The 16,061-nt window shown below is 36.5% G+C and overlaps 1 protein-coding gene across 1 annotated transcript in view; it reads left to right on the top strand.

Moving 5' to 3' along the window:
• Positions 1-9,466, top strand: part of CCDC7 (coiled-coil domain containing 7) — a 453,173-nt gene extending 443,707 nt beyond the window's left edge. Inside the window, exons 46-47 of the mRNA XM_073018860.1 lie at positions 2,565-2,798; positions 8,913-9,466. Coding sequence (XP_072874961.1) covers positions 2,565-2,611 — 47 coding nt within the window. The 3' untranslated portion in view covers positions 2,612-2,798; positions 8,913-9,466. The remainder of the gene's footprint in view (positions 1-2,564; positions 2,799-8,912) is intronic.
• The last annotated feature ends 6,595 nt before the right edge of the window (positions 9,467-16,061 follow it).

Here is a 16,061-nt window from a genome sequence, read left to right as displayed (position 1 = left end):
TAAAATAACTAGAGAAGCAAGAGTGAACAAATCCAAAAGCTAGCAGAAGGCAAGAAATAACTAAGAGCAGAACTGAAGGAGAGAGAGACACGAAAAACCCTTCAAAAAAATCAATGAATCCAGGAGTTGGTTTTCTTGAAAAGATCAACAAAATAAATAGACCACTAGCCAGACAAATACAAAAGGAAAGAGAGAAGAATCAAATAGATGCAATAAAAATGATAAAGGGGATATCACCACTGATCCCTCAGAAATATAAACTACCATTGGAGAATACTACAAACACCTCTACATAAATTAATTAGAAAATCTAGAAGAAATTGATAAATTCTTGGGCACATACACCCTCCCAAGACTAAACCAGGAAGAGGTCAAATCCCTGAATAGACCAATAACAAGTTCTGAAATTGAGGCAGCAATTAATAGCCTACCAACCAAAAAAAGTCCAGGACCAGACAGATTCACAGCCGAATTCTACCAGAGGTACAAAGAGGAGTTGATACCATTCCTTCTGAAACTATTCCAATCAACAGAAAAAGAGAGAATCCTCCCTAACTCATTTTATGAGGCCAGCGTCATACATGTGTAGAATGTGCAGGTTTGTCACATAGGTATATATGTGGTTTGCTGCACCCATCAACTCATCATCTACATTAGGTATTTCTCCTAATGCTATCCCTCCCCTAAGCCCCCAACCCCTGACAAGCCCCAGTGTGTGATGTTCCCCTCCATGTGTCCATGTGTTCTCATTGTTCAACTCCCACTTATGAGTGAGAACATGCAGTGTTTGGTTTTCTGTTCTTGGGTTAGTTTGCTGTGAATGATAGTTTCCAGCATCATCCATGTCCCTGCAAAGGACATGAACTTATCCTTTTTTATGGCTGCATAGTATTCCATGGTGTACATGTGCCACATTTTCTTTATCCACTCTATCATTGATGGGCATTTGGGTTGGTTCCAAGTCTTTGTTATTGTAAGTAGTGCTGCAATAAACATACATGTACCTGTGTCTTTAAAGTAGAATGATGGCTGCCAGGAACTGGGGAGAGGAGATGAGGAATGAATGTTTAATGGGGAGAGTTTCGGTTTTGCAAGATAAAAACCATTCTGGAGGTAGATGGTAGTGATAGTTGCAGAGCAGTGTGAATGGATTTAATGCGACTAAACTTGTACACTCAAAAATGGTTAAAATGGTAAATTTTATGTAATGTATGCTTTACTAAAAATTTTTAATTTTAAAAATAAAAATGAACACAATATAGTTGTATCTTTAATGAGAATTATTTATATTTAGTAACAATAAACTTACTATTATTTCTATTTTAATTTCTTCTGTGAATTGCCTTTTATATTCTTTGCCCATTTTCCTGTTAGTTATCTTTTTTGTTTCATAGCAGCTTTTTGTGTAATAGGGTTTTAAAAATATTTTGATTTTTCTATCCATTCATGTTTACAGAGAAACTGAAAGAATTCTAGAAGGGATTCCCGTCCCTTCTAGAATTTATTCAGTTTTATTCTCTCCTTTTTGCTTTATAATATTCTTTATCTTCATATGTATATGTATGCATTATAAACATTAGGTACATATATTTATAAACATTATAAATGTTTAATACATAAAATATTATTTTTTCTGAACTGTAGAGGGATAACTTGGAGACATAATGTCTCTTTACCCATGAAACTTTAGTATTTCTTAAGAAATGATAATATATCATCACAACACAATTATCAAAAATAGGAAATTTAACATTGACTCAACTTATCATCTACTCCATAATCCATATTCAAGTTACATTTGTCATCATAATGTCCTTTATAGATTTTTTTTGGACTAAGATTGAATCTAGGACCATGCACTAAATTTGTGGTGTTTTTTTAGTATCTCTTAATCTGGAATAGTTAATTTATATTTCTTTTTGTGTCTTGACCTTCATATTTTTAACACCAGTTAGTTTGTAGAATATTTTTTCAATTTGGTTTTATCTGAAGTTTTCTCATGGTTACTTTCAGGTTAAGTTACACATCTTTGGGAGGAGTATTCCAGATGTAATGTTGTGTCCTTCTCAATGGATAATATTGTTTCAAAATATTGTGATGGCAATTTTGATCATTAGATTGTAATGGTGTCTATTATGTTTCTTTCTCTACTGTAAAGTACATTTTTTTACTTTTATAAGTAATAGGCAATTTGGGGCAGATACTTAGAGACCATGTGAATAGTCTTTAAGAGTGAGACTATTCTAACGGTGAGACTGTCTATGGGTGAGTTTATCTATGGGTGAGTTTCTCATAAACTCACCCATTAATTTTTTTAAAAATCTATTGCAATTTTCTAATATGATCATTCTTTTTACCTTTATCAGCTGCCATTCTATTTTTTAAAAATAGCTTTTCCTTTTTCCTCCCTTTGCTTTCTTCTCTCTTTCTTCTCTCCTTTCCTCACCACTACCTCCTCTTCTTCCTTCTTTTTCTTCCTTCCTTCTGCTCATATACAATAAAAATTATATCAACTAAAGTAAAATTAAACTTTCTTTCAATTAACACATAACTTTTCTTTAAAGTGTTACATGCTGCTGCCCGAAAATCTGTACCACACCCATACTTTTGAGAATGAAGGAAATTCTGAGCAAGATAAGCAACATGACAAATTTGGAAATGCAGGAAAGGAAACTGCAAGTATAGAAGCCTTTTGAAAATAACACTGACTCGTGTGGATGGTGCTTATTGAAAAACAGCTGGAAATACAGTGGATAAACAGGGTAGGCCCAGATCATAGAAAGCCTGATAAGGCAGTGGTGAGTTTGAAAGTTTCAAATTACTTTATTACTTTTCTTTTCAATTTAAAAAAGTTAGCAATTATCTTTTAAATCACAAATAATAAAAATACCCTATTCAAAATATTAATTTTTTTGAACAATGCATAACCAACTTAGAAAAAGATGTAAAAAATATATGACAATAACCTGACATGTGTTAAAGCATATTCTGTAGAATTTTTAATGGCACAAAATACAACTGCTAATAATTTTAAAGATGTGATTCTTATCAATCAAATGTTTTATAACACTAAAATATCATTTGTAGCTGCATTTTTACTATCCCCTGAAGAGCATAAATATTATTGGCTACAAAACTGTCCTAAACCCAATCTGGGTTATCACTGACATAGATATTTAGACTTGCAGAATATTCTTTTATGCATTAAATTTTCCTATTTTTCCCCAGCAAGAATCAGAGGAATGAGGAGTAATATTAATCTAAATATTCTAGAGTTATGTTTCTGCCAAAAATAATAAAGAAAATTGGATTTCTACTCAAACAAAATAAAGTGAAATAAAATGACTGAAATAGTTTCCATCCTTTATAATTTCCCATTTTAAAGATATTATTTACATTTTATATAGTAACAAAAAATGAACAATTTATATGGTAAGAAAAACTCATGAATTCAGCATAATGAAACGGTCAAGAGAAAATAAAGGAGGAATTATTCCCTAATGATCAATTATTCTCTAAAACTGTGAAAGATCCCAGAGGTAACATGAATGTGAACCATATTAATAACTCTGGTGAGGGTTTGGGAGAGAATATATGCAGAAATGAATAGCAGAATTGTTACTGCAAGTTGCCGATAATTGAGGTACGAATGAAGTGGATTTTATGTTTCTTTCTATAATTATTTTTCCAATGTACATTTTAGTTTAGTATAGAAGACTACCTGCAATGGATGGTGATTATTAGGGTTATCTAAACTAGATCCAATCCAGCTTCTCAGTTTGCCCCTATGAACTACCCAGATAACAATACCAGCTGTATCTTAATTCCCATTAGTTAAGTCTGGGATTCAGCAGGCTTTTCTATAAAACATTAAGGAAATTTTATTTTGACTGAAGCGCTGCCTTTATAGAATACTTATTTGATTAAATGAGATAATGTATTTTCTAAATCGGTACTTTTCAAGCCTATATACAAAAGAGAATTCACCTGGGGCTTTTAAAACCTACCAATTTTCTGCCTCGCATCCCCAGACCAATTAAACCAGATTTGCTGTGTGATTCTAATATGCAGCCAGAGTTGAGTACCATGGAGCTTATTGTTTGAAGAGGATACAAGGGAAATAAACTAATGCCCAAGCCCATATGCAAATGTTTGCAGTTGATTTTTTTTTTTTTTTTTTTTTTTTTTAATCCAGGTCCTGTACCTACTGGTAGAGGAGACCCAGTTAATAGATTCAAGCTATCTTGGCTTCATTTAAATATTCCTCCTCCCAGACCCTCTTTTTCATGGCAATTATGACTCCTCTTGGCAGCACTTTTCAGTAGAATGTTTTGTGATATAAAAATGTTCCACATCTGTGCCCTACAGTATGGGAGGCATGAGTCATATGTGGTTCTTGGGCTCTTTATATGTGGCTAGTGTGACTGGGAATCTAGATTTTTAATTTTACATATATTTGTTAGTTTAAACATAAATAATCCTATGTGGCTTGTGGCTCCCATATTGAACTATGCAATTCCAGAATTACCAGTGATCCAATAGCCACCAGGACCTGGGAAGACAGTGAGCTATTCAGAGGGATATACAGGAAATCTTCCTGATGTTATTAGCAGAAATAGCTAAATATAGCTCCCTGGAGAAGTAGAAGCAGGAATAGTCTTTCAACTGAGCTTTGGGGTAAAATGTAATACTTTTCCAGGATAGCAGGATAACCCTTAATATTGAGCAGGGGATGCCAGTTTCAACCAATAACTCTAATTAGCTCAAATTAGGCCAGAATCAGGGCAAATGTGAATATGGTCTAGGGTCTTTGGAAGACTTTGGCTGCCATCAAAGATAAGGCTAGTCCCAGATTATGAGGTAGTCAGATCTAAGAATGAATACTTAATGAACCCTGGAAATTAAAAAATTCCTTTGGTTCTATTGTGAGAAACCCAATAGCTGACAACCTGTTGGAGATCATATGAATGCTTTAAATAAACTGAATGACAACAGGGAGTATTTCTCTAGTCTTTTGAATGTGTTTTTCTTTTGATTGATCTAATGATGGTGCTGCTAAAGACAAATCTGAACTGCTGAAGCCAAAAATTAATGGGAAGTCTGTTTTGGTATATAAATTAGGATATTATCTTTATCAACAAGCGCCGTCCAGAAAGAAAGCAGTGGAAGAATAGTATTTTATTCATAAAATGTATGGGGCCATTCATGCTGTTAAGGCCATTCAAATTGGCAAGGATCCCTCTCGCAAACCATTCTTTACTTGTCGCTCTATTTTTTTAAATTTATTTTAAGTTCTGGGATACATGTGTAGGACGTGCAGGTTTGTTACATAGGTAAACGTGTGCCATGGTGGTTTGCTGCACCCATTAACCTTATCCTCATCCTTATCCTTTAAAAATTTTTATTATCATCTAAGCTTAATATAAACGTATATGTTTGAAATAGTAATAAAAAACGAAGAATTGAATTGCATCCGTAGCAGGACAACCTTCCTCATACATTAAAGAAGTGTTCAGAAAATTCCTTACAGTATCTGCTAAATAAACATGTTTCGCAGCTTAGCAAATATCATATGATTGCAGCATCCATGATTTGAAGTAAAACAGCATTTACTTTCTTCTGCTGGAGGTCGTTGTTCAGGGCGATGTGCATGTTCTTAGACCTACAGCCTTAAGGAAGGGCTTGGGGGTGGCTCAGTGCATGGCCCCAGTGCAAACACTTCCAAACCTCAAACAGTGAATCAACCAACCAACCACACAAACATCAAACAGTTGTCTCCTTTGAGTTCTTCTTGATCTAATGGAGGCTCAGCAAGGACTGCTGGTTAGAAGGTACATTAACAGACTTTGGAATGAGGATAATACCTTAATACCTAGGTATTAAGCCTTGCATGCATTAGCTATTTTTCCTGATGCTCTCCCTCCTCCACCCCCCATAGGCCCCAGTGTGTGTTGTTGCCCTCCCTGTGTCCATGCGTTCTCATTGTTCAGCTCTCACTTATAAGTGAGAACCTGTGGTGATTGGTTTTCTGTTCCTGCGTTAGTTTGCTGAGGATAATGGCTTCCAGCTCCATCCATGTCCCCACAAACGACATGATCTCATTCCTTTTTATGGCTACATAGTATTCCATGGTGTATATGTACATTTTCTTTCTCCAGTCTATCATTGATGGGCATTTGGGTTCATTCCATGTCTTTGCTATTATAAATAGTGCTGAAATGATCATACATGTGCACGTATATTTATAATAGAATGACTTACATTCCTTTGGGTATATACCCAGTATTGGGATTGCTGGGTCAAATGGCATTTCTGGTTCTAGATCTTTGAGGAATGGCCATACTGTCTTCCACAATGGTTGAACTAATTTACACTCCCACCAACAGTATAAAAGCGTTCCTATTTCTCCATAGCATCTCCAGCATCTGTTGTTTCTTGACATTTTAATAATCACCATTCTGACTGGTGTGAGATGGTATCTCATTGTGGGTTTGATTTGCATTTCTCTAATGATTACTGATGTGGAGCTTTTCTTCATGTTTGTTGGCTGCATAAATGTCTTCTTTTGAGAAGTGTCTGTTCATGTCTTTTGCCTGCTTTTTAATGGGATTTTTTTTTCTTTAAATTTGTTTAAGTTCCTTGTAGATTCTGTATATTAGACCTTTGTCAGATGGATAGATGGCAAAAATTTTCTGCCATTTTGTAGATTGTCTGTTCACTCTGATAATAGTTTCCTTTGCTGTGCAGAAGCTCTTTAGTTTAATTAGATCTCATTTATCAATTTTTGCTTTTGTTGCAATTGCTTTTGACATTTTCATCAGGAAATCTTTGCCCATGCCTATATCATTAATGGTATTGCCTAGATTTTCTTCTAGGATTTGCATAGTTTTAGGTTTTACATCTAAGTCTTTAATCCATCTTGAGTTAATTTTTGTATAAGGTGCAAGGAAGGAGTCCTGCTTCAATTTTCTGCATATGGCTAGCCAGTCATCACAGCACCATTTATTAAACAGGGCATCCTTTCCCTATTGCTCGTTTTTGTCAGGTTTGCTGAAGATTAGATGGCTGTAGATGTGCAGTCTTAGTTCTGAGCTCTCTATTCTATTCCATTTGTCTATGTGTCTATTTTTGTACCAATGCCAGCTATGTTGGTTAAGGCTACACTATCTCTAATTTAAATCAAATTGTTAGTGTCCTAAACATTCAGGAGATCAGATATCAACAGAAGTGACTAGTAAGATAATGTTACCATTTGATGCCATAGTACTTTTTTAGAGACAAAAATCCTATTTTCTTTTTCAAGAAGAACATGTGATTACTTTTGGGGAGGGTTTGAGGAACTTCTTTTCTCCCTTATAAGTTGGTGGCTAACATTTTGCACAGGGGCCATGATTCCAGGTGCAGAGACAAAAGGTATGTTCACTGGGGAGTTCCTAGGTACCAGTTGATGATAGAGTTATAGTTATGATGCAGGGGCAACTGCCCTACTTCTGATTTTAAAAACGGTTCTCAATATGTTGTGTTCTTATCTAAGTCAATGAGCACTGGGGTGGCAAATAAAATTAAATTTTTAATAGGTTGTGGGCATTAATTATAACTTATAGGATATGAATTTTCAACAAAATTATTGAGCCATTGGGCCAAGGAATAAGTGGTATTGATCACTAAAATTGAGGGAACTCATAACTTTTAACTGAGTGAGATCTTGGTGCACAAAGCCTGAAACTTTCATTTATCATTGTTTAAATCTAAAGGCAGGAACTCCCACTCAGCGTTTCACTGAGACAAAGACTGCAGTCCCTGAATTCACAGATTCAAACTTAGAGAAGGTTTTTTGATTGTTGTCTTTTCCTAACCCTTTTATCACCTTCCTAGACAGCCAGTCATGTACCAAAATTGCAGATAGTAAGCTTACAGGATGGGTGCTCATAGTCAACGTGTCTTTACCCACCCCTTATACCCCACAATTAGAGGCATAATTTGCTTGCAAAGAGCACAGAATTCTCAAACCCTTCAGTTTGAGCAGAGGTCACAGTGGTAAAAGGTATGTGTGGATACAGTCTCACCTGTGAGATCTCACCTTCTCATAGTTAAGCCTATCAGTTCGGAGCACACATTCATCATTGAGGATCAATGACACAAGTTTATGTCCTTGCTTAAGGACATAAAGCTCATAAGTAACAGATAAAGGATGTGTAACGAGACGAGTGGACTCTACACATGAGTTTAACCTCTAGCATATACTCCATCACAAGGACAAAGTCCATAAGAGCCAGTCTCATAATGTTGTTAAATTTTTGACACTTGATAAACATGGTAAGGAAGACTTTATTAAAGACCATTGCAATAGAAGAGGGAGACTCAACTCCACAACAAAGAAAGCTAAGAATTTGTAGACAAAGAGCAGAGTGAAGGGGTCAGCAGATGGAAAATTATTAAGAGGAGACATCAAGTGTAGAGGGATTCTTGCTTAACTGGCCTAACAAGATTCTTCTTAGAGGCATATTAAGGACTTAGACATTAAGGGCAAGGGATGAGAAACTTGGTTAGATATCAAGCATGGGAGATTCTCACTAAACTGACTTAGCAGGATTTTTTGCTTAAGGCAGGCCAAGGCCAAGGCCAAGGATGAGGCCTAGTTGAGAAGAGGGCTTAGAGAAACCTAACTAAAATTTGAACAAGGAGGGAGTCATTGTCAGTGTTCAGCTAAAAAGAATATTTTAGCATTGAAAGATCATTGACTTTTGAAAAGAGCTCTAGATAATATTTTGAAAAATGTCTTTCAATTAGTGGAAAATATGCCTCAACATCAAGACATGTACAAGACTGAACATTTCAGAAAGGTTTGTATGTGTGTATATTAGAAGTTGAATTACATAAAAAATTACAATTACTTGTTGGTTTATTTTCAGAACGTCTCTTTACCATATGGAACAATTTTGAACTTCTAAGATCAAGCCTTCCTGTTGCTGAGAGTAAGAAAGGAGCTCTGTGTTGAGGTTCCAGCTTGCTTCTATTTGCCAGTGTCCCTGTAGTGCTTTCTGGTGTGATGTAAAATCAATTAAACAAAACTTGTGCTCTGCATGTTTTGAAAATGTATGGTTCTTTAAGTGTCATATTATTTGCAAGTCTATTCTGTATGATCCTCTAATAGAGAAAAGTCACCTCCATACATTTCTTACACTTCCAGTTAAAGGAATTTAATTTTAAAAAGAGAATATCTTGCTTTACTTTTTTTCATATTAAAACTAGAAATGTATTGAAGAAATCAGAACAAAGTATTTATTTATATAACATTTATTAAACCTAGTGAGGCTACAAAGCAATTTACCAGATTTAGGTGAACTATGAAAGATATTGTTTATAAACTCAAAGAACCATGCTGTTTGGGAATGTTTTCATGAATATTAAGTTTAACTGATACTAGTTAAAATGATAATTACTTCACTAACACTAGTTAAGAGGAACATTGAAAAGTATTATGCAAAAAATTTCTTATAAATATTAAATGTTAGGAATCCAGTATCTTCATATTGTCTTATTTTCTCTTTTGGCCCTGAGACTGATGAATTTTCATTATAGTCACCATCATCTCTAATCATATGCCTCTTTTTATGTGACAATTTGTCTTATTTTTAGAATTTGTATCAGCTTCTAATATTTCTAAATAGCATTAATATTTTGGTTTCTTACTTACTTGGGTAACCCAAATGAGTACGACAAAATGAAAGAACAGTATTATATATTTAATTAGATCTTATTCAGAATCCAAAAGTTATCACACCATTTCAAAACCTGCTTATATTGGTAGGCTACTGCTTCAGTGAAAAAAAACAGTAAGTATTTCAATTTCCGTGTTTAATAGTTTAACTCTTTCACATGTTATTAGAGGAGCTCAATATATAATAGACAGTAGTTGTGGATCCCAGAGATAGATTCGAAATGGGTTCTTTGTCATATCTGTGGTACCTCTCAGGAGTACACAGACACATTTTAAAGAAAAACAGATATATTCTCCATCAAGATAGTAAGTTAGTCTTGAAAAATGAGAGGCTTTAATTTGAGACTTAAGTAAAGGATAACAGTTTATCCCATTTCACCTACCTCTGTTCCGCATATTTCTTTAAGCAACTCTAGAGCTCAGAGTTTGCTTTATAACAAATCATATATGATGTATAATTTTCTACTTCCTGTAGGATTCTTTTTACAACTTAATATTTGAAAGATGATCATTCAGCCTCTACTTAATTATATATCTGGTTACAGAGATCTTACTCTCTCAATTGTAGGAAGTCTCTCACTGTTAGAAATGGTTCATAACATTGAGGTTAATTCTGCCATCGTATAAGTTATACACAATGATGAAGCTAGAATGAAACTTTAAAAAATTTTAAAGGAGATTAAATGAGATAATAAAAGTGTAGCCTTTGCATCAATGCTTGGCACCAAAAACATTATCTGTTTATTTTCAACAGATCCATTGAAAATGCTTTATGAGAATGATCTCTACGGCTGTGAAGATTAAATAGTATATTTGAAAGTGGTGTTGCTGAGTGGGATCATTAAGGAAAGTTCTACTTAGACTCAAGAGACAGAATAGAGATATATTATATCCTATTCCATTACAGAACATATTCCTTTTTTTTTTTTTTTTTTTTTTTGAGACGGCGTCTCGCTCTGTCGCCCAGGCTGGAGTGCAGTGGCCGGATCTCAGCTCACTGCAAGCTCCGCCTCCCGGGTTCACGCCATTCTCCTGCCTCAGCCTCTGAGTAGCTGGGACTACAGGCGCCCGCCACCTCGCCCGGCTAATTTTTTGTATTTTTAGTAGAGATGGGGTCTCACCGTGTTAGCCAGGATGGTCTCGATCTCCTGACCTCGTGATCCACCCGTCTCGGCCTCCCAAAGTGCTGGGATTACAGGCTTCAGCCACCGCGCCCGGCCTAGAACATATTCCTAATATTGTATCAATACTCTGCTTAATTAAGAATAATCCTCAAATGTTTTAACAACATAATATTGACTGCAAAATTGAAATCACATGAGAAACTATAATATTCAAAACAAAAACCCTCTATGTAAAAACTGAACTCTAGTCATTAAATTTGTTTCTTGTAGGAGTCCAGGTTGACAATTCTGGAAACACTTTATGTATATACTGAGGTTGAATAAGTAAGTTAAAGGTATGATGAAGAGTGGGAGCAGGGTTTTGCATGTTTGGAGTGTGAAATAGGTATAGATAAGCAAGATGGAAAACCTGGATTGAGCTCCAAGGTAATGGGCATGTGGAAAGTCTTTGAATTATTTTAGCAACTTGTCTGTAAATTTAAACTAATCAACCACAGAGCATTTGCAGAACAAAATGAGAAGATGGATAAGAAGCCCTAAATTTTAGATATGGATAGAAGAACAGCTTCTGTTTTGAGGGTATATGCTGGATTTTATAATTTAACCATTGTACTGCCAGGTTAGGTTTTCTATTTCCAAAGTGGGCAGAACACACTGTATTTGTCTCCTAGGGGAAGGATAATTGACCTAAAGGTCTTGGAAAAAGCATTATAACCACCAGTTATAAGATCAATTGGAGAGTAATTGTAAAAGTGCTATGAAGATATGAGGCATGTAAGAAGCAATATAAAAAGGGTGGCCAAACAGCAGTTTTCAAACAAACTGAATTTATTGCTTACTGGCAAGGGAAGAATGCACCACACAGGTGTAAGTTCAGAGAGTTGTTCAAAGCAGAAATTAAAGGGGTTAAAGATATATAGAGAAAAACACCAAATAGGACACGGTCCTGATTAATGGATGTGGATTATGAGCTGGGTTGTAAACTCTTATTTGCATCTGGTTACCTTTAGAGTTAGCACCACTAGTATGGAGAAACAAGGTTTCAAATAGGTCTGGAAAGAAGAGAGAAAAGTTTCAGAGAGCCTAAGGTCATGCTTGTATACCCTTGCTCAAAGATTTCCAAGATTTTAATTTAACAGGCATCATTATCATGTACAGTCTTACTTAGAAGCAAGAAATAAAGCTAAGGAATTTATAGAGGTACTTTCCATTGATAAGATTTAAGGGAAAACTAGTAGTATTTGATAATAAACACTTTATACACAGTTACAAGATTTACATTGGTTTTGAGGAATGACATAAAGAAGATGGAAGACTAGGAAGCTTCAGCCCTTGTTCCCTAATGGAAACATTAAATATATACATAGGAAATTTTATGGCATTTTCACTTGCCCTTACCCCACCAATGAGGCATGAGGCAGTTAGGAGTAAGCAGCCCAATTACCAGTCTTCTCCCTCAAACCAGAAGAAGCAGAATAGAGAATATTTGTCACATTCAAACCTATTTGTGGGCTCCCACAGGGACTGGTTTCTGTCTTGTTGGACTCAGGGCTCAGTGTGGATCTTAAGCTGTGGAAACAGTGAAAGGCAGTGGTAGGCACCATGCCACATGGAAACTGCAGGGGGAAAGCAGATATATGTATGTCTAGGCACAGAAATTATGGGCAGAAGGATATAATAAAACATGTGAGGCCTAAAAAGAAGCTGGGGTGAGACTCTGGAAAATTAAGACATCTAAGCAGTCATCTATATGAGAGAAACTGGGGAGGAAAAGGCATAGTAAGGCCCCAGCAGGACACATTCCCAGAAAATACCCACGAAGACAAGCTGATCCCAAAACTCAGGGGCCTGCTAATTAGTGAAGATCTTCTACACCAGTCTTCAAAGACTGGGAGAGGCGTTTGTTTTTTCACATGCCCAGTTTTCAAATGAATACCACAAAGCATTTAAAACAAAAAACAAACAAACAAAAAAAACTATCATCCCTTCAAAAGAATGAAGTAAATTCCTACTAGCTTTCAGTATTGGACTCACTAGATGAAGACATTAAAGCAATTATCTGAAATATGCTCTAAGACCTAAAGTAAAACACAAAGAACTGACAAAAATAGGGAAAATGACATATGAACAAAATGCATCATCAACAATGAGACAGAAATTATTTAAAAGAATGAAATAAAGATTCTGTGAAGATGGAGAAGTAGGAAATACCAGAAATCCATCTCTCCACCTACACAGCAATTGTACTGGAAGAAGTTATCTGATGTTACTGTTTTTAACTTTGGAGTCCATTAGAAGGCTTTCAATTTCTAGGGGTCTACTTGATGGGGGAGGGTGGGAGGAGGGAGAGGGGCAGAAAAAATAACTATATGGTACTAGGCTTAATACCTGGGTGAGGAAATAAACCCACATGTCACCTGTTTACCTGTGTCACAGAACTTCACCTGTACCCCCAAACCTAAAATAAAAGTTAAAAAGAAAATCTCTTGGCTGGGTGCGGTGGCTCACGGCTGTAATCCTAGCACTTTGGGAGGCCAAGGCAAGTGGATTACCTGAGCTCAGGAGTTCAAGGCCAGCCTGGCCAACATGGTGAAAGCCCATCTCTACCAAAATACAAAAAATTAGCTGGATGTGGCAGCGTGCACCTGTAATCCCAGCTACTCGGGAGGTTGAGGCAGGAGAATTGCCTGAACCCAGGAGGCAGAGGTTGCAGTGAGTCGAGATCACAGTACTGCACTCTAGCCTGGGCAACAGAGCAAGACTCCATCTCCAAAAAAAAAAAAAAAAAAAATCTTTTCTCTAAACATTCCTTTCACTTTATCCCCCAAATAAATCTCCCTTTGCATAACATTTTCAACAAATACTCAGGCCAAAAACTGGCACTTTAACTTATGACTTAGAACTGTTGGGAATAAAACTCCAGAAAAAAAATTGCTATTGAGTACTGAATGTCTTTATTGATAAACTAAATATATTTTTAAAGCATAATACAATAATTATGTAGCTGGTAAAATATAAATTGTTCACTTAGGAGATTAATACATAAATCATATTTACAGATCATTGATTTGAGAAATACAGTTTGATGACATTTCAATTTGAGCAAAAGATGAGGTGCTCAAGTATGGCATTCTGTCTCATTAAGACAGAATTCAAACTTTCTGTGAAGAGAAAGTCCCCCCATTTCTTGGTGTGCTTGAGGACCTCCATATTCTTTAGATTTGGAGGCACAGCCCATTGAGGAGCTGGCTGTGGTGTTACAGTGAGGAGGAGGAGGAACTCCAGGCCAGGGGCGGGGTACCCCGGATCCAGTGACCTCAAGGACTGCTCAGATGGAGTCAGTGTGGCAACAAAGCCTGGCAGCTCAGGAGGCCTGAGTGGAGGGGAGAGAACAGTGCTGCTCTAAGACCCAGCCCCCTCATGGGGGAGGGAGCAGCAGGGCTTGGCTCTCAGCTGCCTGGCAGGTGTGGAAAAGCTCCTTGTGACTGGGTGGCTCTCATGGCCTCTCCCAGGGCCTCCAGTGATGTTAGCATCTCTACCAGCTCGTCTTGTTGCCTGGAGAGTCTGGATCTCTCTTCTTTCAGTTCTTAAATCAGGGACGTGAATTTCTCCATCAGCATCGCATGGGTGCTATTCACCTTCTTGTAAGCATCTACAAAGCCGGGGGTGTTGAAAGACTTTTTCTGTACCCTGACATCTTTTAAAGATGCCTCAGTCTCTACAATCTGTTTTCTTGCCAGTGAGCTGGCATTCCTCCTTCACCTGTGAATGCAAGTGTTTCTGCAAGTTGCCTTTCACCTCTTACACAGAGTCGGTTCCTAAGAGACAGACAAAGTCAATAAAAGTAAGAGACTCAGCAGTAAACCCATGAGGTGTGGACACACCACTGTCTTCTGATCGAGGCTGTGGAAAGTGACTTGAGGACTCGGGTCACGGGGTGGCAGCCCCACCATCTCCTCATCCAGCTTCCCAGGAGTCAGCGCAGGGTCCAGCTCCACAGAAGATCGCAGCCCCTCCATGGCACCACAGCCACCATAGCGCTCCGCCCAGTAACCGTGGATCCCACAGCCACAACAGACACCAGAGAACACCCTGACATTCCGCCTGGCATCCAACCAGCAGCGGGCACCCTGAATTGGTCAATTGTATGATCGGCTAGGGGGAGAAATTTGTAAATAAAGCATACTTTTCTCTATTATTGTTTAACAGGAATACTATTCTGTTTTCTTATTCTTTTATATTAATAAAAACTTAAAATATAGTGAAGTGTGCAGATGTTAACTGCATGATTTCACAAATTTTTAAAAGTTTATATTCCTTTCAGTAGCCAGCAGCCCCTCTCAATGTATGGCTCATGTCCATTAACACAGATAATCTCCCCTGCAACTTTTCAGATACCACTGTCCACCCCTCCACAGCAGCCCCTGTTTTTGATTCCTGTCAACATACATCAGTTTGGCCAGTTCTTCAACTTCGTAACAATTAGAGAGATCACAATGTGCACTTTCATGTCTGCCTTCTTTGCTGAAAGATACCTCCTTATTCCACAGACTTTGATCAGTGGGTGTGTGGGAATCCAAGGCAGACCATGAAATGAGGCACACTGATCCATGGGTGAGTTCTTTTGATGTCCTCAGAGTAGACATCCAGGTATAAAAGTCCATAGCTCAGAACATGGTTTTCTCTGTAATATAATGGGGAAACTTTTATCTTAGTATTATTTATTCTTTAATTTTGTGATTCATAAAGCTGATGGTTTTTTATAGAAAATATTAGTTTAAATAATATTAGTTTCCCATTCAATTCTCTGAATAAATTGACTTTCATTTACTTGCTATTATCAGTTCTCAAGCTATATATCATTCTATCATCTAGTCATTTTAGACCAAAACTTTAGTAATTCATATTCCTCAGGAATAGGATGTTTTATTTCTAAATTTTCATTCAACGTACTCAGTTTTGCTTGTTTTATGTTCATAAAACAATGCCTAACTACTAGTTTAAAGGTACCTTTTCATAGTGTAAGTAATTAAAAAAATATATATATATATATGTAAATACATAAACTAGTTTTAAATTCTTCAGTAAGAAATGAGGATTTTTTTTCTTTAACTCAAAACCTGTGTTAGAGAATTTAATCTCACATTCCTACAAAATATCTAACAGTCTTACAGTATTTTCTAAAGACCTCCTCGTCTCAGTTATAATTTTACAAA

The sequence above is a fragment of the Chlorocebus sabaeus genome, chromosome 9 (genome assembly GCF_047675955.1).
Source record: "Chlorocebus sabaeus isolate Y175 chromosome 9, mChlSab1.0.hap1, whole genome shotgun sequence".
Lineage (NCBI taxonomy): Eukaryota > Metazoa > Chordata > Mammalia > Primates > Cercopithecidae > Chlorocebus > Chlorocebus sabaeus.
This window is presented reverse-complemented; position numbering and strand designations above follow the sequence as displayed.